This window comes from Sinohyriopsis cumingii, unplaced genomic scaffold (genome assembly GCF_028554795.1).
Source record: "Sinohyriopsis cumingii isolate HCF-2022 unplaced genomic scaffold, ASM2855479v2 utg000695l, whole genome shotgun sequence".
Classification (NCBI taxonomy): domain Eukaryota; kingdom Metazoa; phylum Mollusca; class Bivalvia; order Unionida; family Unionidae; genus Sinohyriopsis; species Sinohyriopsis cumingii.
This window is the reverse complement of record NW_028315924.1, coordinates 2,813,434-2,836,898: the sequence shown is the minus strand read 5'-3', so window position 1 is coordinate 2,836,898 and position 23,465 is coordinate 2,813,434. Positions and strand designations below refer to the sequence as shown.

At 33.8% G+C, this 23,465-nt stretch overlaps 1 protein-coding gene across 14 annotated transcripts in view; it reads right to left on the bottom strand.

Moving 5' to 3' along the window:
• LOC149773297 (nephrin-like) overlaps window positions 1–23,465 on the bottom strand; it is a 70,639-nt gene that overhangs the window by 25,488 nt on the left and 21,686 nt on the right. For 13 of the 14 annotated variants that reach the window (XR_016417390.1, XR_016417392.1, XR_016417391.1 and 10 more), the window contains exons 4-9: window positions 22,367–22,642; window positions 20,361–20,636; window positions 13,310–13,609; window positions 10,950–11,237; window positions 3,165–3,311; window positions 1,690–1,720 (exon numbers count right to left, since the gene is read on the bottom strand). Coding sequence is in view for 9 of the 14 variants with exons in the window: in XM_089946485.1 (XP_089802611.1) it covers window positions 1,690–1,720; window positions 3,165–3,311; window positions 10,950–11,237; window positions 13,310–13,609; window positions 20,361–20,636; window positions 22,367–22,642 (1,318 nt within the window). In the remaining 5 variants the exon portion in view is untranslated. The remainder of the gene's footprint in view (window positions 1–1,689; window positions 1,721–3,164; window positions 3,312–10,949; window positions 11,238–13,309; window positions 13,610–20,360; window positions 20,637–22,366; window positions 22,643–23,465) is intronic. The other variant, XM_089946490.1, reaches the window with a different exon arrangement.

Genomic DNA, 23,465 nt, shown 5'->3' with positions numbered 1-23,465 from the left:
GTCTAAAGTACACCATACATAGCAGCTATTAAAATAGGGAAAATGAAATTTGCCAGACTAGACAATACCAGCTTCTGAAAGTGCAATGAATGAATTACCAAATATATAAAATGTAAAAAAAGTTATCAGCTCTTTTTTATACAATTGACCTCTGAAGTTCAGGAAGTGAAAATGACCAAGTAGAGCTAGCACTTTTTTGAAAGGTGCACATTTGAAGTAAGGCCAAGCTGTATACTCTATAACCCATAGTACACCCATCAATCATACACCAAAATAAAGGGAATTAAAGGTTCTTTGCATTATACCTAAGATATACAAGGTCTTTTTTAAATAGCCAGTATAACCAGTAAGGAAAGCCGGGGACATCCTTTTCTTTAGAATCCTAACCCTATGCAAAATGCGAAACTGTTTAGCGCCACCTCTACTGATTGATGATTATCTCCCTGCACATTAGTATAACATACAGGGCAAATGTTCTTTTCCTTATACAGGGGCAGACAACTGAAACTGAAAAGCCAATGACTGAGTCTGGCACACAACTCTCAGTCAAAAAATATACAAATGACAAACTGGAATGTAGTGATTTTGTTGAATGCTGTGTCCTTACCATCCTGCTCTATTTAGAGATATGACTTACTGATCCTATTTATAGATAGTATTAAAATGTATCAACTGATAGAATGAAAGTTTACTTTACACGATTGTATTAAGTTTAAATGTATCCCCTGTATTGATCTCTAATCTTCCTGTCTTTCTATGACTACGACATAAATGACCACATACACCGCTCCCTCAATAACTCGCGCACAACGGGGTCCAAAAACATCGACTGCACTATAAGTGAGGGCGCGAGTTACCGAGGGACCTATAAAAAAACTAATAAAGAGATGGAGATCGACAGAGTGAGAGGCGAAAGGGGGGGTTGCATTGTTAAATACTCGTTTTATAATCGTGCTGAAAATAAATGTGAATAAATATTTCTTTATAAAGGTGTTGTTCATTTTTCTTAAATTTTATAAATTACCTTTAATTTCTGGATAAAGTATCTTGAAAAGATCGTAAAAACAAACATTATTCCATGAGGTATCAGTACTCTTAACATGTGTATCGCTAAACACATTGTGTATTACATCACTGCTTTTTGTGTTGATTTGGATACATTCGAGTTTTATTGTTTGTTCAAAATGAATCGAGATTTCTTTTATCAAAAAAGATAACATTCATATCAAAAAACGACAATGTCGAAACTTGTGTTGCTCTAAAAAAACAATTCTGCTATCCCTAGATAGATAGATAGATAGATAGATAGATAGAGTAAAATGTAAAAAAATAAATTCACAAAGATAAACCATTACCAACCATGAATTTAATGGGTCTAAACATCAGACATGTAAAAAAAAAGAGAAAAAAAATATTTAAATACAAATACGCGAGTTAGAATACGACAATATTTGCAGTTTTTGACACAGTTAACAAACATAAATTCAAATTTTGAAAAAATCTGTTAATTTTTTTTGTGTTGTCAGTTGATTTCTCTGCCGCCGAGCAAAATCACCACTGCCTTATGTATCGGGTTCAAGCCAAGGGCTGATAGTGGTCTGCAGCCTAGCTAAGTTCATGTGTCACTAATTGTAGCACTTACTCAGCCACCAAAGCCTCTGCAATACTGAATGGAAAAAGATGACTTACCTCCCTTGAATACTGTTGTTGAAACCTTCATCTAAAATAAATAATAGCAAAATTGGTTAGAAATTAGGATAACTCACATTTCATTGCTTTTTAATCAAGCCAAAGTATCATGTAATATTTTTTATAAATATTTAATTTTTAATTGATAAAAAAAATCACTACAACTTGACCATCAGTTGACCACTCTGGTGATCTAGTGGTCAGAGCATCTACCTCGGATGCAGGAGGTCGTGGGTTTGATCCCCGAACCCAGTCATACCAAAGATATAAAAATGGTACTAACAGGTTGACTGTTGACTATAGTCATAAATATCAACTGACAGCATAAGACAGAAGTATACTGACAAACACTCTGAAGTTTGTTTTGTTGTACCAATATAATGGATAGTTCAATATTTACCTTTATTCAATGGGATTTCAAATTAAGTGAATCAGTTTTAAAAAAGCCATATAATGGTCTATATTGAGTTTATTCATATACATTTTTCAGGCTCATGCCAAGTTTTTGCAAAAACCTGAAATCAGGCACTTCAGGTCAAAATTACTAATTGGGCTGGGATTATAAGCAAAATTTAGAAAATATAGATTCCTTATTTCTTTATACTTTTATCAACTTTCTGCATTTTAAAAAGCTGCAGGCCAAGAATGGTGACCAATGAATTTTCTTCCTTTCTGTTAAACGTCAGTGCCATTTAAAATATATCTAAATTATGTCAAAATAATTGATGTAAGAAAAAGATTAAATATTGTAAAGACATTTTATCCAGAGTAACTCCTCAAGGAATCATTGTAAAATCTACTGGAGAGTGTAGAGGGACACATTACAACCAGGTCTGTAGTGACAAAGCTTGTTCATTCAATCAGTTTTTGTCATTTTCTCAGGGCCTCTGGTGGCCAAGCGCTCAAAGACGCTTGCCTTTGCGGATCATCTTTTTCCAAAAGTGTTCCTTGAAAGTCTCGATTCTGCCAATGTGGGTATGTGAGAAACCCTGTCAGTAGCTTTCGTTGAACTGGCGGATCTTCCCACATCTTCCCCGCATTTTCCTCCACCAAATAAGCTGGCCACTGTCTATGGCATATCATGTCTTGAAAAATGGCATCAAACTCCAGGAAACAAAACCACTGGTTTTCTCTCTATAAGTACCTAATACTACATCAATCTATTCAATAATTCAGTATATGACATTAATGACTCTAAATAATCTGAGTACCCAAACTCTGAACATGAAGAAAACATAAAATTATAAGCTAAATCTTACAAAATGATGTTACAGTCTAATGCTGATAGAAAAATGTAGAAACCTGATTGATACTTGTGAAATGATGTTAAATTCTAACGCTAACAAAAAAATGTAGATCCCTGCATGATACTTGTGAAACAAGACTATCTTAGACTCTCAATGAAGATATTTTAACTGTTTCTAAACGTTAGGCAATGTAAAAGCAAAATGTGCAAATATACCCTGAGAACATACCACTTGAATTCTTCTGCATAGATGCCTGTTTTCTCCATATAAAAAAGAGAACCACAAGAATAACAGCCACTACCACAGCAGCTCCAATACCTCCCGCAATTGCTGCCACATTTGCACTCCCCTTCATTTCAAGCTCCATGCCTACAGCTTGTATGGAAAAGAAAAGTAATGACTTTAAAGAAGGAATATAAAGGGCATGCTAACCTTTTTCCCTATCCCCATGCCATTTTGTTCAGAAAAATAAAATAAAAGAACAATGGTGGTTTTATCACCTTAATGACAACATGTAAACATGCACCATAAATACTACAATAAGTGTCCAATAACTACACTATGTGCTGTAATTACAATGTTTTAACATGCACCATAAATACTACAATAAGTGTCCAATAACTACACTATGTGCTGTAATTACAATGTTTTAACATGCACCATAAATACTACCATAAGTGTACAATAACTACACTATGGGCTGTAATTACAATGTTTTAACATGCACCATAAATACTACAATAAGTGTCCAATAACTACACTATGGGCTGTAATTACAATGTTTTAACATGCACCATAAATACTACAATAAGTGTCCAATAACTACACTATGGGCAGTAATTACAATGTTTTAACATGCACCATAAATACTACCATAAGTGTCCAATAACTACACTATGGGCAGTAATTACAATGTTTTAACATGCACCATAAATACTACAATAAGTGTCCAATAACTACACTATGGGCTGTAATTACAATGTTTTAGCATGCACCATAAATACTACCATAAGTGTCCAATAACTACACTATGGGCAGTAATTACAATGTTTTAGCATGCACCATAAATACTACCATAAGTGTCCAATAACTACACTATGGGCAGTAATTACAATGTTTTAGCATGCACCATAAATACTACCATAAGTGTCCAATAACTACACTACAGGCAGTAATTACAATGTTTTAACATGCACCATAAATACTACAATAAGTGTCCAATAACTACACTATGGGCTGTAATTACAATGTTTTAACATGCACCATAAATACTACCATAAGTGTCCAATAACTACACTATGGGCAGTAATTACAATGTTTTAACATGCACCATAAATACTACAATAAGTGTCCAATAACTACACTATGGGCAGTAATTACAATGTTTTAGCATGCACCATAAATACTACCATAAGTGTCCAATAACTACACTACGGGCAGTAATTATAATGTTTTAACATGACCATAAATACTACCATAAGTGTCCAATAACTACACTATGGGCAGTAATTACAATGTTTTAGCATGCACCATAAATACTACAATAAGTGTCCAATAACTACACTATGGGCTGTAATTACAATGTTTTAACATGCACCATAAATACTACCATAAGTGTCCAATAACTACACTATGGGCAGTAATTACAATGTTTTAACATGCACCATAAATACTACAATAAGTGTCCAATAACTACACTATGGGCAGTAATTACAATGTTTTAACATGCGCCATAAATACTACCATAAGTGTCCAATAACTACACTATGGGCAGTAATTACAATGTTTTAACATGCACCATAAATATTACAATAAGTGTCAAATAACTACACTATGGGCAGTAATTACAATGTTTTAGCATGCACCATAAATGCTACAATAAATGTCCAATAACTATGTGCTGTAATTACAATGTTTTAACATGCACCATAAATACTACCATAAGTGTCCAATAACTACACTATGGGCTGTAATTACAATGTTTTAGCATGCACCATAAATACTACCATAAGTGTCCAATAACTACACTATGGGCAGTAATTACAATGTTTTAACATGCACCATAAATACTACAATAAGTGTCCAATAACTACACTGTGCTCTAATTACAATGTTTTAACATGCACCATAAATACTACAATAAGTGTCCAATAACTACACTATGGGCAGTAATTACAATGTTTTCACATGTACCATAAATACTACAATAAGTGTCAAATAACTACACTATGGGCAGTAATTGCAATGTTTTAACATGCACCATAAATACTACAATAAGTGTCCAATAACTACACTATGGGCAGTAATTACAATTTTTTAATATGCACAAAGATCAATAAATGTTTTTGTAAAGTACTTTTAAATTAACTAAGATCTCAAGCACCCAAATAATTAAGATAAAATACCAGAATACTAATGTAAACAAAATTGTGTGCTGTTTAAGCATTTTGGATACAAAATGGTCTTCTTTTAGGAGGCATAATTTTTTTTAAAATATCTTCATTTTAAGTTTCAAACTTAGACCTCATTTAAAATTGTAACATTTTTCTTATTTCATTTTCTCTGAAAGCAGGCATTGTTTCAATGTGAGACAGTTAAAAAGAACATGAAAGGTACCCATGCTATAATTTAATTAGAATGATCATCAAGAGAGTGCCTCTTCAAGCATATCCACAATTTATCCTGATGTTTTGTCCACTATTTTATCTTCTTCTTACAACGTTTGTGAGATAATATTTACTGTGGAAGTTTCTGGGCATTTACCTATAATATCACTTGTTCAGTGAAAAAGATTCCCAGCTTTGCTACAAACAGCCAGATAGTTTGATCATATTTATTTGAAATTATTCCTCTTGTTGTTGAGGAAGCATGAAGTTAATTACTTTGTGATAGATACAAAATAATTTATATATCCTCCAGGCTCAAACTCTTTGCTTCTTCTTCCTAACTAAATTTGTTTGGGAATTCTCTCCCTTTGTAAACTGAATCTCTCTCTTTGAGCAACTTCAAGACCTAACAGTGAAAGACTACCCCAATACTTTACTAAATGTCATATGAAATTTAAGACTTGTTCAAACCAAATTTAGATACAACTGTAGTAGTTAAAACTGTAGTAGTTTAAAAGTTTGTCTAATATGAGTAAAACTAGAACATGACACCCCTTTTGTTAATGTGGGTTCCAGTGTGAAACTGACACAAAACATGGAATGACATTTTGTTTTCATCAATTAGATTGTTTCTTTGCATAACTACCAATATACTTTTAAATATATACACTTTTTATGTAACTATCAATATACTTTAACATAACTACCAATATACTTTTATGTAACTACCAATACACTTTTAAATAACTACAAATATGCTTTTAACTTACAAACATTTTTAAATATATATGCTTTTACATAACTACCAATATACTTTTACATAACTACCAATACACTTTTAAATATATATATGCTTTAATGTAATTACCAATATACTTTTTACATAACTAACAATAAACTTTTTACATAACTACCAATACACTTTTACATAACTACCAATATACATTTACATGACTACCAATATACTTTTACATAACTACCAATATACTTTTACAAAACTACTAATACACTTTTACATGACTACTGATACACTTTTACATAACTACCAATATGCTTCAACATAACTACCAATATACATTTACATGACTACCAATATACATTTACATGACTACCAATATACATTTACATAACTACCAATATACTTTTACAAAACTACCAATACACTTGTACATAACTAACAATAAACTTTTACACAACTACCAATATACTTTTACATGACTACCAATATACTTTTACATAACTACCAAATTGAATATACTTTTACATAACTACCAATATACTTCAACGTAACTACCAAAATATTTTACATGACTACCAACACACTTTTGCAAAACTACCAATGCACTTTTACATAACTAACAATACACTTTTACATAACTACCAATACACTTTTACATAACTACCCATGCACATTTAAATGGTAGAACCTATTATACTGTAAATAATAATAATAATAATAATAATAATAACAATAACAATAATAATGACTTTTTGAAGTAGGTGATAATCAGTTTCTAGGTACTAATCTTCCTCGTGGCCCTCTAGTATCACAAATATTTGATTATTTATGTTAGCATTTTAATGTCTGTATACACATATTCACCTGACGGTTTTTACTTATATTTATTGACTGCTGTTAAGTCATTCCTTACCTAAATTTTACAAAGCAGTGGTTTCACTATTGTTACTGTATTTTATAACTGCATGCTTATTTTTGCCTTTTGTACCTACACGTCTATGAATAATACTTGTACCTATATGTCTATGAACAAAACTTGTACCTATTTGTCTATGAATAACACTTTTACCTATATGTCAGTGAATAACACTTGTACCTATACAACTATGAATAATAGGAGTACCTATATATCTGTAAACAATACTTGTACCTATATGTCTGTGAACAATACTTGTAACTATATGTCTACAAATAATACTTGTACCTACATCTATAAATAATACTTGTACCGATATGTCTATGAACAATCTTTATACCTATATGTGTATAAATAACACTTGCACCTATATGTCAGTGAATAACACTCGTACCTCTATGTCTATGAACAACATGAGTACCTATATGTCTGTAAACAATACTTGTACCTAAATTTCAAAGAATAACACTTGTACCTATAAGTTTATGAATAATACTTGTACCTATATGTCCATGAATAATACCTGTACCTATATATCTGTGAATAATAATTGTTCCTATATGTCCATGAATAATACCTGTACCTATATATCTGTGAATAATAATTGTTCCTATATGTATATGAATAATACTTGTATCTATATGTCTGTAAACAGTATTTGTACCTATATATCTATGAATAATACTTGTATCTATATGTCTGTAAACAGTATTTGTACCTATATGTCCGTAAACAATACTTGTACCTATATGTCTATGAATAATAATTGTTCCTATATGTCTGCGAATAATACTTGTACACATTGTGGTACATTTCCACTGTTTTTATATATAAAGCTGTGGTTTATACATTCCCATTGTCTCTATACATTAATGTGATACATTCCCATTGTCTCTATACATAAAATTGTGATACATTCTTATGTTCATATGCATAACATTGTGATACGTTCCTATTGCCCCTATACATAAAGTTGTGATACATTCCCATTGCCCCTATACATAAAGTTGTGATACATTCCCAATGGCCCTATACATAATGTTGTAGTATATGCATTCCTATTGTCCCTATATATAAAATTGAGGTACATTCACATTGTTGCTTTACATAAAGTTGTGATACATTCCTATTGTCCCTATAAAAAGAAAATTGTGTTACATTTCCATTGTCCCTATACATAAAGGCATGGTACATTCCCATTGTGGTACAATCACATTGTCCCCATACAAAAAGGCAATAAAATTGCTAAAACAAAATTTAGAACTTTAAGTCACTGGGCAAAAGTATTCGTGCTATGTATTTTTTTCTCCTTTTTCTCTTCCAACAAGTACATGGCAAACTGTTGAGCTCGGACTAATAGAATGCATCATGTGCATTTGGGTGTTCCAGAGGCAACAAGTTTTGCCCACAACCTGTGAACCTGGGGGTCTGATGTTTCTCTCACAAATAATGAACATGGTTTACTGCATTCTTTAACTTTTCTCTTTAGTAACATTGCAGGAATGGCACTAGCATTAATAAAATTGTCACCATAAAATTGCCAACCTCAATATTTTGTTGCCAATTTTCAACAAATGTCACTATCATCATAGTGGATGTAGCGATAAGTGGGGTGGGCTACAAAATTCAAATTTCACACACAAGTGAAATTTGTAAGAGGTGACCTGACATCATTGAGTAGGATTTATATTGAGAGAAAGTAAACAATTGAAATTTTGATTAATTAAAGAAAAACTAATCTGAAATACATGTGTATACTGACAAATTCCAATTCTGTTGAAGAATCCATAATGGGTAAAGTAGTGTACATGTGAATACTGACAAATTAGAATTCTGTTGAAAAATCGATAATGCGTAAAGTACTGAACAAGTGTATACTGACAAATTAGAATTCTGTTGAAGAATCCATAATGCATAAAGTACTGTACATATGTATTCTGACAAATTAGAATTCTGTTGAAGAATCCATAATGCATAAAGTACTGTACATGTGTATGAAAAATCCATAAATTCAAGTATGGATCACATGTTAGAAAATGTATATATCAGTCATAGCACGTCAAAAAGCACAAATAACTCATATGTAAAATAAATGTTAGTCTTCATTTGATCTATCCCACTGTCAACAAAAAAAGACACTAAAAAATTCAATGAGATATTCATGGTTGCCAGTAGTATGTAGCTTTATAGTTGTTTACATGCAATATTTACACGGCCTAGATTTAGCTTTATAGTTGTTTACATGCAATATGCACATGGCCTAGATTTAGCTTTATAGTTGTTTACATGCAATATGCACATGGCCTAGATTTAGCTTTATAGTGGTTTACATGCAATATGTACATGGCCTAGATTTAGCTTTATAGTGGTTTACATGCAATATGTACATGGCCTAGATTTAGCTTTATAGTTGTTTACATGCAATATGCACATGGCCTAGATTTAGCTTTATAGTGGTTTACATGCAATATGTACATGGCCTAGATTTAGCTTTATAGTTGTTTACATGCAATATGCACATGGCCTAGATTTAGCTTTATAGTTGTTTACATGCAATATGTACATGGCCTAGATTTAGCTTTATAGTTGTTTACATGCAATATGCACATGGCCTAGATTTAGCTTTATAGTTGTTTACATGCAACATGTACACGGCCTAGATTTAGACTTTATTGTAATAGGACAATATGGTAACAGCACAATATGGTAACAGTAAAAGAGTTGACTTTATTGTAATAGGACAATATGGTAACAGTACAAGAGTTGTTTCTATGCAGTTGGCTAATACACTAATGAAAAATACTTGCCTAATGAGGGAGATGTATTTTTCTTTTAATTTTCTATGGTACCCTAACAAATTTAGGACAGATGTATGGGACCCTAACAAATTTAGGACAGATGAGATGTATGGGACCCTGACAAATTTAGGACAGATGTATGGGACTCTGACAAATTTAGGACAGATGTATAATGGAACCCTAACAGACTTAGAATGACAGATCTATGTGACCGTATCAAACTTAGAAGGACAGATCTATGGGACCCTAACATGCTTAAAAGGACAGGTCTATGGGACTCTAACATGCTTAAAAGGACAGATCTATGGGACTCTAACATGCTTAAAAGGACAGATCTATGGGACCCTAACAGGCTTAGAAGGACAGATCTATGGGACCCTAACAGGCTTAAAATGACAGATCTATGGGACCCTAACAGGCTTTGAAAACGAGATATATGGGACCATAACAAGCTTAGAAGGACAGACCTATGGGACTCTAACAGACTTAAAAGGACAGATCTATGGGACCCTAACAGGCTTAAAATGACAGATCTATGGGACCCTAACAGGCTTTGAAAACGAGATATATGGGACCATAAAAAGCTTAGAGGGACAGACCTATGGGACTCTAACAGACTTAAAAGGACAGATCTATGGGACCCTAACGGGCTCAGAATGACAGGTCTATGGGACCATAAAAAGCTTAAAAAGACAGATCAATGGAACCCTAACATATTTAGAATGACAGCTCAATGGTACCCTAACAAGCTTAGAATGAGAGATATATGGTAACCTCACAAGATTAGAATGACAAATCTATGGGATGTTAACAAGCTTAGAAGAACAGAGGTAACTTCTAGCTCTCAAAGGTTTCTACAGTATGACACATAAATTAAGAGTTAGCATTAGGTTTCCATTAATTCATATTACAAAATGCAAATAAAAATGTCAAGAAAATGATAAATCAGAATACCTTGCAGTGTGGTTTGAAATATTACAGTCACATTGCTCGACCCCAAAGTGTTGCTGGCTGACATGTATATGCCATACTTTGTGTTGGGCATAAGGTCTTCAACTATCTGAATCCCATATTTCCTGTATCCAGGATCAGGTGCATACACAGTTCTTGTGATGTTACCAGCTGTAATCATAATATGGAATGTCTGCTCTAGTCCACCATTAGATCCTGCAACCCACTGTACTGTCAGGCTTGTTTGTTTCACATCTGTAACTGTTACATTGAAGGGTACCTCTGGTACATCTAAGAAAGAGAGGACATTGGTACGTGACAACTTATCAAAAGATTTTCATCACATGAGACATTTAAATAAACATATACCACGTTAATTGCAGTCTAGCCATCAACTAAATCTCTTATGACCTATTTTGCCATTGATCTACTTTTTTATCATTTACCTATCTTATCACTGACACTAATCTACCTTCTTTTGTCACTGATCTATCTTTTGTCATTTACCTATCTTGTCACTGACACCAATCTATCATATTTTTGTCATTGATCTATCTTTTGTCATTTACCTATCTTGTCAATGACACTAATCTATCTTCTTTTTGTCATTGATCTATCTTTCCTCATTTACCTATCTTGTCACTGACACTGATACATCTTCTATTTGTCACTGACACTTAAATATCTTCTTTTTGTCATCAATATGTCTTCTTTTTTGTTATTGGTTGATCTTCTTTTTGTCACTGACATTGATTTGTCTTCTTTTTGTCATTCATCTAGCTTCATATTGTCACTGACACAGATCTATCTTCTTTTTTGCCACTGATCTATCTTTTTTTCATTGATGTATGTTCTTTTTGTCACTGACATTGATCTATCTTCTCAAACATGTCAATTGAGGGAATTAAATATAAATAAAAACTTTGTGATGAAGGTCGGTATTTGAAGGAACGTCTTTCAGACTCATGCCATGAAATAAACAATATGAACAAAGCCCACCTGCCACCCACCCAAACTTCAAGGTTAATTTTTTTTTACCTCAATGCCTATATATTTGCTTCAAAAAAATCATGTATAAAGAGCTCTGTATATTTACATAAATTACATTTTCGAAGACCTATATTTAGACAGCAGGCCCAAAATCCCAATCAAAGTGATGTACACAACTAAATATTGAGTGTGAGATGCTGATAACTCTGTACACTGTAACTCTGCACACCATAACTCTGTACACCATACACCATAACTCTGTACACCATAAACATAACTCTGTACACAATACACCATAACTATGTACACCATAAACCATAACTCTGTACACCATAACTATGTACACCATAACTCTGTATACCATACACCATAACTCTGTACACCATAAACCATAACTCTGTACACCATAAACCATAACTCTGTACACCATAAACCATAACTCGTACACCATAACTCTGTACACTGTAACTCTGTAAACCATAACTCTGTACACCATAAACCATAACTCTGTACACCATACACCATAACTATGTACAACATAAAGCATAAATCTGTACACCATAACTCTGTACCATAACTCTGTAAACCATACACCATAACTATGTACAACATAAAGCATAAATCTGTACACCATAACTCTGTACACTATAACTCTGTACACTATACACCATAACTCTGTACACCATAACTCTGTACACCATAAACCATAACTGTGTACATCATAACTCTGTAAACATGTTTACTTGGATTTGAGACATTGGTTTCTCCTCATGGGAATTCATGGTCTACCTGATATATATCAAGTTGATTTGCTAAAATTTAAGTTAACAGACCTGACCTTGTTTAGAAATTTGATGGGAAAATGACCCTCATCCTGGTCCTATTTTTGTGTATTAGGTTTTTATGTAAAGGTTGTGATTAACAGTATTATTTATTCCTATTTTAACAACTGTCTAGTAGAATCAGTCCTTTAGCAGTGTTCAGTTATTAACTGAGAGGTTATCTAGCAAACACAGACTGTCACCTGACTTGACACAATGGAAATTTTAAAAAATTCATCTTCTTTTAGGAAGAATAATGCAATCTTGTGCTAATTGACAATGAACAAGACAATGCATGACAGGGACATCACATAAACTCTATTGGTCAAAGACTAGTAGAATGAAAACAGGATTTGCCAATGATCCCAGACATTAAGCTGATAACAAACTGTTTTTTATTTGAAACTTTTTCTGTGGCAAAATTGAAGACCACATTTTGTGCAATACTGAATAAAGTTCTGCACTACTTTTTTTATCTGAGCATGACAATAAACTGAAAGCTTCAATAACAAACACTATAACAGTTGATCAGTAAGCCGATAAGTTACTTACCTGCTTGTATCAGCTGAAACACTTCTATAGCTGTTGTAGGGAACACATTTTTTGCAATGACTTTGTAAAATCCAAAGTCATTGATACTCAGGTTTTTAAACATCAGTACTGACTGTAATCCATTATCATACTTGGTAGCAGTGTCAGGTAGATACCTGTTCTCACTTCCATCTCCGATGAACGTCCAGTTAAATGTTGGTTCTGGAAGTGATATCACTATGTAACGCAGGCTTGCATTTCCATACTGCTTACTATAAACCTTGGTCACTGGAGGTGACCGAAAATCTGTTCGTGGATGACCTGTAAAATTAACATTTGGTTATAAATAATACCAAATTTTCTCGAGCCTCAACAATCACACTGATCTGATTTTCTATGAAGCCTCATTAATTACACTGATTTGATTCTCTATCAAGCCTCAACAATTACACTGATTTGATTTTCTATCAAGCCTCAACAATTACACTGATTTGATTTTCTATCAAGCCTCAACAATTACACTGATTTGATTTTCTATCAAGCCTCAACAATTACACTGATTTGATTCTCAATCAAGCCTCAACAACTACACTGATTTGATTTTCTATCAAGCCTCAACAATTACACTGATTTGATTTCTATCAAGCCTCAACAATTACACTGATTTGATTCTCTATCAAGCCTCAACAATTACACTGATTTGATTTTCTATCAAGCCTCAACAATTACACTGATTTGATTTTCTATCAAGCCTCAACAATTGCACTGATTTGATTTTCTATCAAGCCTCAACAATTACACTGATTTGATTTTCTATCAAGCCTCAACAATTACACTGATTTGATTTTCTATCAAGCCTCAACAATTACACTGATTTGATTTTCTATCAAGCCTCAACAATTGCACTGATTTGATTTCTATCAAGCCTCAACAATTGCACTGATTTGATTCTCTATCAAGCCTCAACAATTACACTGATTTGATTTTCTATCAAGCCTCAACAATTACACTGATTTGATTTTCTATCAAGCCTCAACAATTGCACTGATTTGATTTTCTATCAAGCCTCAACAATTACACTGATTTGATTTTCTATCAAGCCTCAACAATTACACTGATTTGATTTTCTATCAAGCCTCAACAATTACACTGATTTGATTTTCTATCAAGCCTCAACAATTGCACTGATTTGATTTTCTATCAAGCCTCAACAATTGCACTGATTTGATTTTCTATCAAGCCTCAAAAATTGCACTGATTTGATTTTCTATCAAGCCTCAACAATTGCACTGATTTGATTTTCTATCAAGCCTCAACAATTGCACTGATTTGATTTTCTATCAAGCCTCAACAATTGCACTGATTTGATTTTCTATCAAGCCTCAACAATTGCACTGATTTGATTTTCTATCAAGCCTCAACAATTGCACTGATTTGATTTTCTATCAAGCCTCAACAATTGCACTGATTTGATTTTCTATCAAGCCTCAACAATTGCACTGATTTGATTTTCTATCAAGCCTCAACAATTGCACTGATTTGATTTTCTATCAAGCCTCAACAATTGCACTGATTTGATTTTCTATCAAGCCTCAACAATTGCACTGATTTGATTTTCTATCAAGCCTCAACAATTACACTGATTTGATTTTCTATCAAGCCTCAACATTTACACTGATTTGATTTTCTATCAAGCCTCAACAATTACACTGATTTGATTTTCTATCAAGCCTCAATAATTACACTGATTTGATTCTCTATCAAGCCTCAACAATTACACTGATTTGATTTTCTATCAAGCCTCAACAATTACACTGATTTGATTTTCTATCAAGCCTCAACAATTACACTGATTTGATTCTCTATCAAGCCTCAACAATTACACTGATTTGATTTTCTATCAAGCCTCAACAATTACACTGATTTGATTTTCTATCAAGCCTCAACAATTGCACTGATTTGATTTTCTATCAAGCCTCAACAATTACACTGATTCGATTTTCTATCAAGCCTCAATAATTACACTGATTCAATCTACTTTGTTTTGTTTTGAAAGGATTACATGTATTTACCAGTATATATGGACATCAAAAGGTATGATACTCAGAAGGCATGATACTCAAAAGGCATGATACTCAGAAGGCATGATACTCAGAAGGCATGATACTCAAAAGGCATGATACTCAAAAGGCATGATGCTCAAAAGGTATGATACTCAGAAGGCATGATACTCAAAAGGCATGATACTCAGAAGGCATGATACTCAGAAGGCATGATACTCAAAAGGCATGATACTCAGAAGGCATGATACTCTTTTAAAGAATTCAAAATAATTGTTTCAATACACTGTAAATTCTGGGACACGAATGTTTTGTGAATTTTCTGCATGGTCTGGTTTTGTTTATCTTGCTTGAATAGTTAATTATACCTATTATTACGAATCTTAATACCACATCAGGCCATTTCAAGAATCTATGATGCTTACTAGAAAGGCTTGCTTATCAGCATCAGCAGAGTAAACATCCTGGGTTCACCATCTGATAAATATTTGGTTGTATTGGCCCATGGGAACCTCAGGATCAGAAGTGATGGCATAGGCCATATGACTCATATGGCCCAAAGTGAAGAACTGTGATGAACTGTAGTGAATGAGACACTTAATATATTTTCAGAATTTATATGCTAATTTTAATTTTTTAATTTTGAGTGTCAACATTAAATTTTCTGAATTTGGCTTGAATTATTTTCTTACTTGTACATGTATTCATAACCTGCAACACTGAACTTGACATGACACACCTAACCTGAATCCCAGGACCTACTGTACTGAAACCCTATATGAAGATGACATGACACACCTAACCTGAATCCCCAGGACCTACTGTACTGAAACCCTATATGAAGATGAGATGACACACCTAACCTGAATCCCAGGACCTACTGTACTGAAACCCTTTATGAAGATGACATGACACACCTAACCTGAATCCCCAGGACCTACTGTACTGAAACCCTATACAAAGATGAGATGACACACCTAACCTGAATCCCCAGGACCTACTGTACTGAAACCCTATGTGAAGATGACATGACACACCTAACCTGAATCCCCAGGACCTACTGTACTGAAACCCTATGTGAAGATGTCATGACACACCTAACCTGAATCCCCAGGACCTACTGTACTGACACACCAAACCTGAATCCCAGTACCTACTGTACTGACACACTTAACCTGAATCCCCAGGACCTACTGTACTGACACACCTAACCTGAATCCCCAGGACCTACTGTACTGACACACCTAACCTGAATCCCCAGGACCTACTGTACTGACACACCTAACCTGAATCCCCAGGACCTACTGTACTGAAACCCTATATGAAGATGAGATGACACACCTAACCTGAATCCCCAGGACCTACTGTACTGAAACCCTGTATGAAGATGACATAACACACCTAACCTGAATCCCAGGACCTACTGTACTGAAACCCTATATGAAGATGATATAACACACCTAACCTGAATCCCGGGACCTACTGTACTGAAACCCTGTATGAAGATGACATAACACACCTAACCTGAATCCCAGGACCTACTGTACTGAAACCCTGTATGAAGATGACATAACACACCTAACCTGAATCCCAGGACCTACTGTACTGAAACCCTGTATGAAGATGACATAACACACCTAACCTGAATCCCAGGACCTACTGTACTGAAACCCTGTATGAAGATGACATAACACACCTAACCTGAATCCCAGGACCTACTGTACTGAAACCCTGTATGAAGATGACATAACACACCTAACCTGAATCCCAGGACCTACTGTACTGAAACCCTATATGAAGATGACATAACACACCTAACTTGAATCCCGGGACCTACTGTAGTGAAACCCTGTATGAAGATGACATAACACACCTAACCTGAATCCCAGGACCTACTGTACTGAAACCCTATATGAAGATGACATGACACACCTAACCTGAATCCCGGGACCTACTGTACTGAAACCCTGTATGAAGATGACATGACACACCTAACCTGAATCCCAGGACCTACTGTACTGAAACCCTGTATGAAGATGACATGACACACCTAACCTGAATCCCAGGACCTACTGTACTGAAACCCTATATGAAGATGACATGACACACCTAACCTGAATCCCAGGACCTACTGTACTGAAACCCTGTATGAAGATGACATGACACACCTAACCTGAATCCCCAGGACCTACTGTACTGAAACCCTATGTGAAGATGAGATGACACACCTAACCTGAATCCCGGGACCTACTGAACTGAAAGCCTGTATGAAGATGACATGACACACCTAACCTGAATCCCCAGGACCTACTGTACTGAAACCCTGTATGAAGATGACATGACACACCTAACCTGATTCCCAGGACCTACTGTACTGAAACCCTATATGAAGATGGCATGACACACCTAACCTGATTCCCAGGACATACTGTACTGAAACCCTATATGAAGATGAGATGACACACCTAACCTGAATCCCCAGGACCTACTGTACTGAAACCCTATATGAAGATGACATGACACACCTAACCTGAATCCCCAGGACATATTGTACTGAAACCCTATATGAAGATAAGATGACACACCTAACCTGAATCCCCAGGACCTACTGTACTGAAATCCCATGTGAAGATGAGATGACACACCTAACCTGAATCACAGGACCTTCTGTATTGAAACCCTATGTGAAGATGACCACCCATTATGATGGAGTAGCAATAACTGATTTTTCAATCTAGCTGGACTTATGGGTCAGCTCAAGTGTGGGTGATGGACTTTTTTAAGTTTTATCTATTCAATTTGGGGATTGGATTATATGCAAATGGACTTATATACTAGTATATACAGTACAATAAATCAAACTCTCACTTCAAGCATTGTTTTCAGTGTATGCTATACCAATAACTGGAAAATCAGCATAAAATAAAACAATTTTTCTAACTTGCTATCAGGCCCCTAATGTATTCTAAGCAAGTTGCTCCCTGAGTTAAAAAAAACCAAAGTTGTTATCCAATTTGTTTGAAAACAACACTACATCATGCCAATGTACTACAGCACAGTATGCTTGAAGTTCATGAAAGACTCTGGTAAATTATTAATATTCAACTCCATTTTTTGGTTCATGAAAGACTCTGGTAAATTATTAATATTCAACTCCATTTTTTGGTTCATGAAAGACTCTGGTAAATTATTAATATTCAGCTCCATTTTTTGGTTCATGAAAGACTCTGGTAAATTAATAATATTCAACTCCATTTTTGAGTTCATGAAAGACTCTGGTAAATTATTAATATTCAACTCCATTTTTGAGTTCATGAAAGACTCTGGTAAATTATTAATATTCAACTCCATTTTTGAGTTCATGAAAGACTCTGGTAAATTATTAATATTCAACTCCATTTTTGAGTTCATGAAAGACTCTGGTAAATTATTAATATTCAGCTCCATTTTCGGGTTCATCCACCTCATGAAGATCATCTGGTATTAAAAATCTATAAACTTTCTGTATGACACAAAGAACATGAACTATGAAAGGGAAACAGTACTATTTATGTTTTCTGTATTTAACTGGTTATTTATAATTACTGCTCACTTATATTGCTGGTTATTAATAATTAGTGCTGACTTATATTGCTGATTTGGTATTGAACAGTACCTATGTGACTGACTGAAACTTTAGCTAAGTCAGGGGATTACTTACTTACTGAAGCCTTCAATGCAGTGTTTCACTCATAAGAAACCAACATAACTATATTTAAATCCATTTAGAATTGATGGCAACTAATTCTGCTGCTATATGCCTGTTTTCAGTAATCATGACATATACACAGTATTATCAATGTACAGTGTACTACAAGTATACACAGTACTACCACATGTACAGTGTACTACATTTATACACAGTACTATCATATGTTGTTTAGTGTACTACATTTATACACATCACTATCCATCTCAGAACTAATAATGAAAACTGAAGCTACAAAATTTACTGCTTGATACAAAAAAAATACCTATGCCTCTCCAACTTCATTTTTATTTCCAACCTTCATTGAGAAAATAGGTATGTTGGCTGCATTCAGAAAACTGCAGGTACTACGCTGCATTAACATTTCCTGAAAACACTCAATCACCTTAATGTAAAATTACCCTAAACTGGAAATAAATTCATTTCTAGAATCTTATATGGTCATAATGAAGACTGGATCTTAAACTTATAACACAAGTAAACAATATATTTAAAGCTTACTAACAAGACATAGAGCAGATAGACACCAAAACTCTATCCTCAACCATGGACTAAGGTCATGCACACAAAATAAATTAAATATGCACAACACACAAACACAATCATGGCTATAGTGTACAAAGTAAGCTTGGTTATTTGAGTAAATACCTAACAAAGAGAAAGGCAAAAAAGTAAAATGCCCCCCAAAATAGTTAAATTGTTGAAAACTCCAATGCTTTCTCAGCTGTAATATCATCAAGAGATGCACCCCAGAGCAAGAAGGTGCCTTCATTAGTTGCATCTTATGACATGCATGAACCAGTAAGATACAACTCTCACTATATGAAACAAATATGTAATGCTTAACCAATTCTGAAACAGAATCACATGGAGCAGGCAAAAGTAATTCAGAATCCGACCTGCATGGGATAGGCAAAAGTAATTTAGAATCAGACTTACATGGCATAGGTAGAAATAATTCAAAATCAGACTTACATGGAGTAGGCCAAAGTAATTCAGAATCAGACCTGCATAGCAGAGGCTAAACCAATTCAGAATCAGACTTACATGGCATAGGCAAAAGTAATTCAGAATCAGACTTACATTTAGTAACAGTGATATAGGTACAATATCCTTTTATGGCTGAAAGCTTTATCACTATGCAATAATTAACAGGCTGATGTAACTCCATTACAAAACTTACCTTCCTGATACAATTAAAAACTGTCCCTAATTAATGTGTCTGAAACACTGTAATAAAGCATGTCAAAGTTTACTGTCTTACAGGTGACATAAAGTGGAATCTTTCTTTCCACTGGATGACCAAATCCATTGCTTGCTGAGCAGGTATAGTTGGCTGTGTCAAGACAATCAGAATGGCCAATGGTCAGTTTACTCTGATGTACGTATTTATCTGTCTTTAAGGATCCCACAATTCCTTGTTTGGTCCAGGTGATGTTTGATTCTGGATTACTGTCCACAAGGCATGTGAGGGTGGCAGTCATGTTCTCATTCACAGTGTTGCCCTCAGCGACAGAAAGGTTCAGTATCGCAGCACCATCTGTAAATGTATTAGCGGAAAATAAAACTAAGCCATAGAAAGGTTCAGTATCATAGCACCATCTGCAAGTGTATTAGCGGTAAATAAAACTCAGACATTTTATATTGCATTGAATATTTTAAAAAACAGAGGTCTAACCTAAACATTTAGGTCCAGCTTGTGTTATTTTTGCTTGCTTCAGTTATAATTAAACTCAAACTGAATACAATTTACAAAGTGCTCTGAATCCAATTATCATTAATCAATGCTTAGTGCAATAACCAATCAATTAATTCATTACATTGTTTAGTTCTGCTCTATGACATGGCTGGGACGTTTTAGAATTTACTGAAAATGTTGTCTAAGCCCTTTTGAAAGTTGTTACATTGTTTAATGTCATGGAAACTTGGTTTGTAAACTCTAGGAAAAATTATTTCTTGTTCTTCTTAAGTATTTATCAGCAACCTTCGTGTGTTCTCATTTTTCTTTAGCATTGTACAATCTGTATATCACCACTGCCATAGTACTGAAACTGAGAGTAGACTGTCTCTTTGCTTTGGATAGTGGAAATAATAAACTCCTTATCATTCTTGACTGGTCTGTGTCATTTGACACAGTGGACCATGATAAGTCCTTACCATTATTGACTGGTCTGTGTCATTTGACAAAGTGGACCATGACATATTACTTTATCATTTTCAGCATGTATTTAGAATTCATGATGCAGCCTTACTATGGCTCAAGTCCTAATTTTAATTAAGTCAACAGGATACAAGTCATGTCCATATACAGAAAACATTCCAGCCCAGTCGATCTATGGTCTGATGTTCCACAAGGTTCTGTTCTTTGCCCCGTTCTCTTCATGCTATACACTCTGCTGCTCTCAAGTATCAAAGATCGACATCAGCTGTTACACCAAATGTATGCTTATGACACTCAAATATATAAATCTAGCTGCCCAACAGAAGTTGAGGCTACCATCCAACGGGTAGAGAGGTGCATTTCTTATGTGAAGTCATCGATGAAATGTAATAAGCTGTAGATGGATGATGATAAAACTAAAGCCAGTCTGATAACCTTGCAAAAGATTTTTCCATTTATATCCTTTATTTTAAACAATAAGTATCAGCAATACCAACATTAAATTTACAGTCAGTACAAAACCTAGATGTAACTCTGGACAGTATGTCATCAATAAATCAACAATTTACACACCAACACTGTAAATTAACATCAAATTAAAGCATATATACCAACATTGTAAATTAACATGAAATTAAAGCACGTATACCAACACTGTAAATTAACATCAAATTAAAGCATGTATACCTACACTCTAAATTAACATCAAATTAAAGCATGTATACCAACACTGTAAATTAACACCAAATTAAAGCATATTTACCTACACTGTAAATTAACATCAAATTAAAGCATATATACCAACAATGTAAATTAACACCAAATTAAAGCATATTTACCTACACTGTAAATTAACACCAAATTAAAGCATATTTACCTACACTGTAAATTAACACCAAATTAAAGCATATTTACCTACACTGTAAATTAACACCAAATTAAAGCATATTTACCTACACTGTAAATTAACATGAAATTAAAGCATATATACCAACACTGTAAATTAACATGAAATTAAAGCACGTATACCAACACTGTAAATTAACACCAAATTAAAGCATATTTACCTACACTGTAAATTAACATGAAATTAAAGCATATATACCTACACTGTACATTAAGATGCAATGTGTTAGAGCTTCCGGTTCCATACCCATTCCTGGCCCTACACTGATACACACCATCTTCAGCTTTCTGTACATTCAATAGTTCATAAGATGACCTTGTTTGACCTTGTATAACAGAGCCTCCAAGTAACCAGCTATAATCATCTGGCTGGGGCATTGGGTTGGCATCAGTCACATTACATAGAAATACAAAGCTTGGTGAGCCTTCTGTAATGTTAAAAACAGATGTGTTGGGAAAAAGCTGTACAGCTGGTGGATCTGAAAGATGAAATTTCAATTGTATTATTGGTCATAATATCAAGAATACCTCAGAGGGACTGATGATTTCCTGCCAAAGAAGAATTTTGAGAAATCCAAAATAAGTCTCTTTTTCTTTTTTAATCATTTTTATTTGTTGATTAATGAAACCATCCAATACGGTCTTGAGAAAACCATATCATTATTTTGCATTTTCTAAAGATGTTCAGTTCAAATATCTAGGTCATGACCTTTAAATTAACTTGACTGTAACAGATAGTGGAACTCAACTTGTTAAGATATACCCACATGCTATGTTTTGTTGAAATCAATAATTACTGTCTATTTGAATTGTTCTATCCCCAAGCCATTATCTTTTTTTTTTAAATCATGACCACAGAACATACACTCATTCAAAGTATATCAGTTTTAATCAAATATATACAATAACTAGATTTTAAAAAATGTGTTTGCATATCATGCTCTCAAACATTTATAAATAAAAAACTTTGACCTTGAAATTAATTTCAAGAAGTGCTAACTAACTTCTCTGATATTTTGTTGAAATGAGAAAACAATGTCTAGAATTAAATGTGATCTATAATTAAATGTGATCTATAATGTGATCTATAATTAAATGTCATCTATAATTATATGTGACCTATAATTATGTGATCTATAATTAAATGTGATCTATATTTAAATGTGATCTATAATTAAATCTGATTTATAATTATATGTGATCTATAATTATATGTGATCCATAATTATATGTGATCTATAATTATATGTGATCTATAATTAAATGTGATCTATAAACGTGATCTATAATTAAATGTGATCT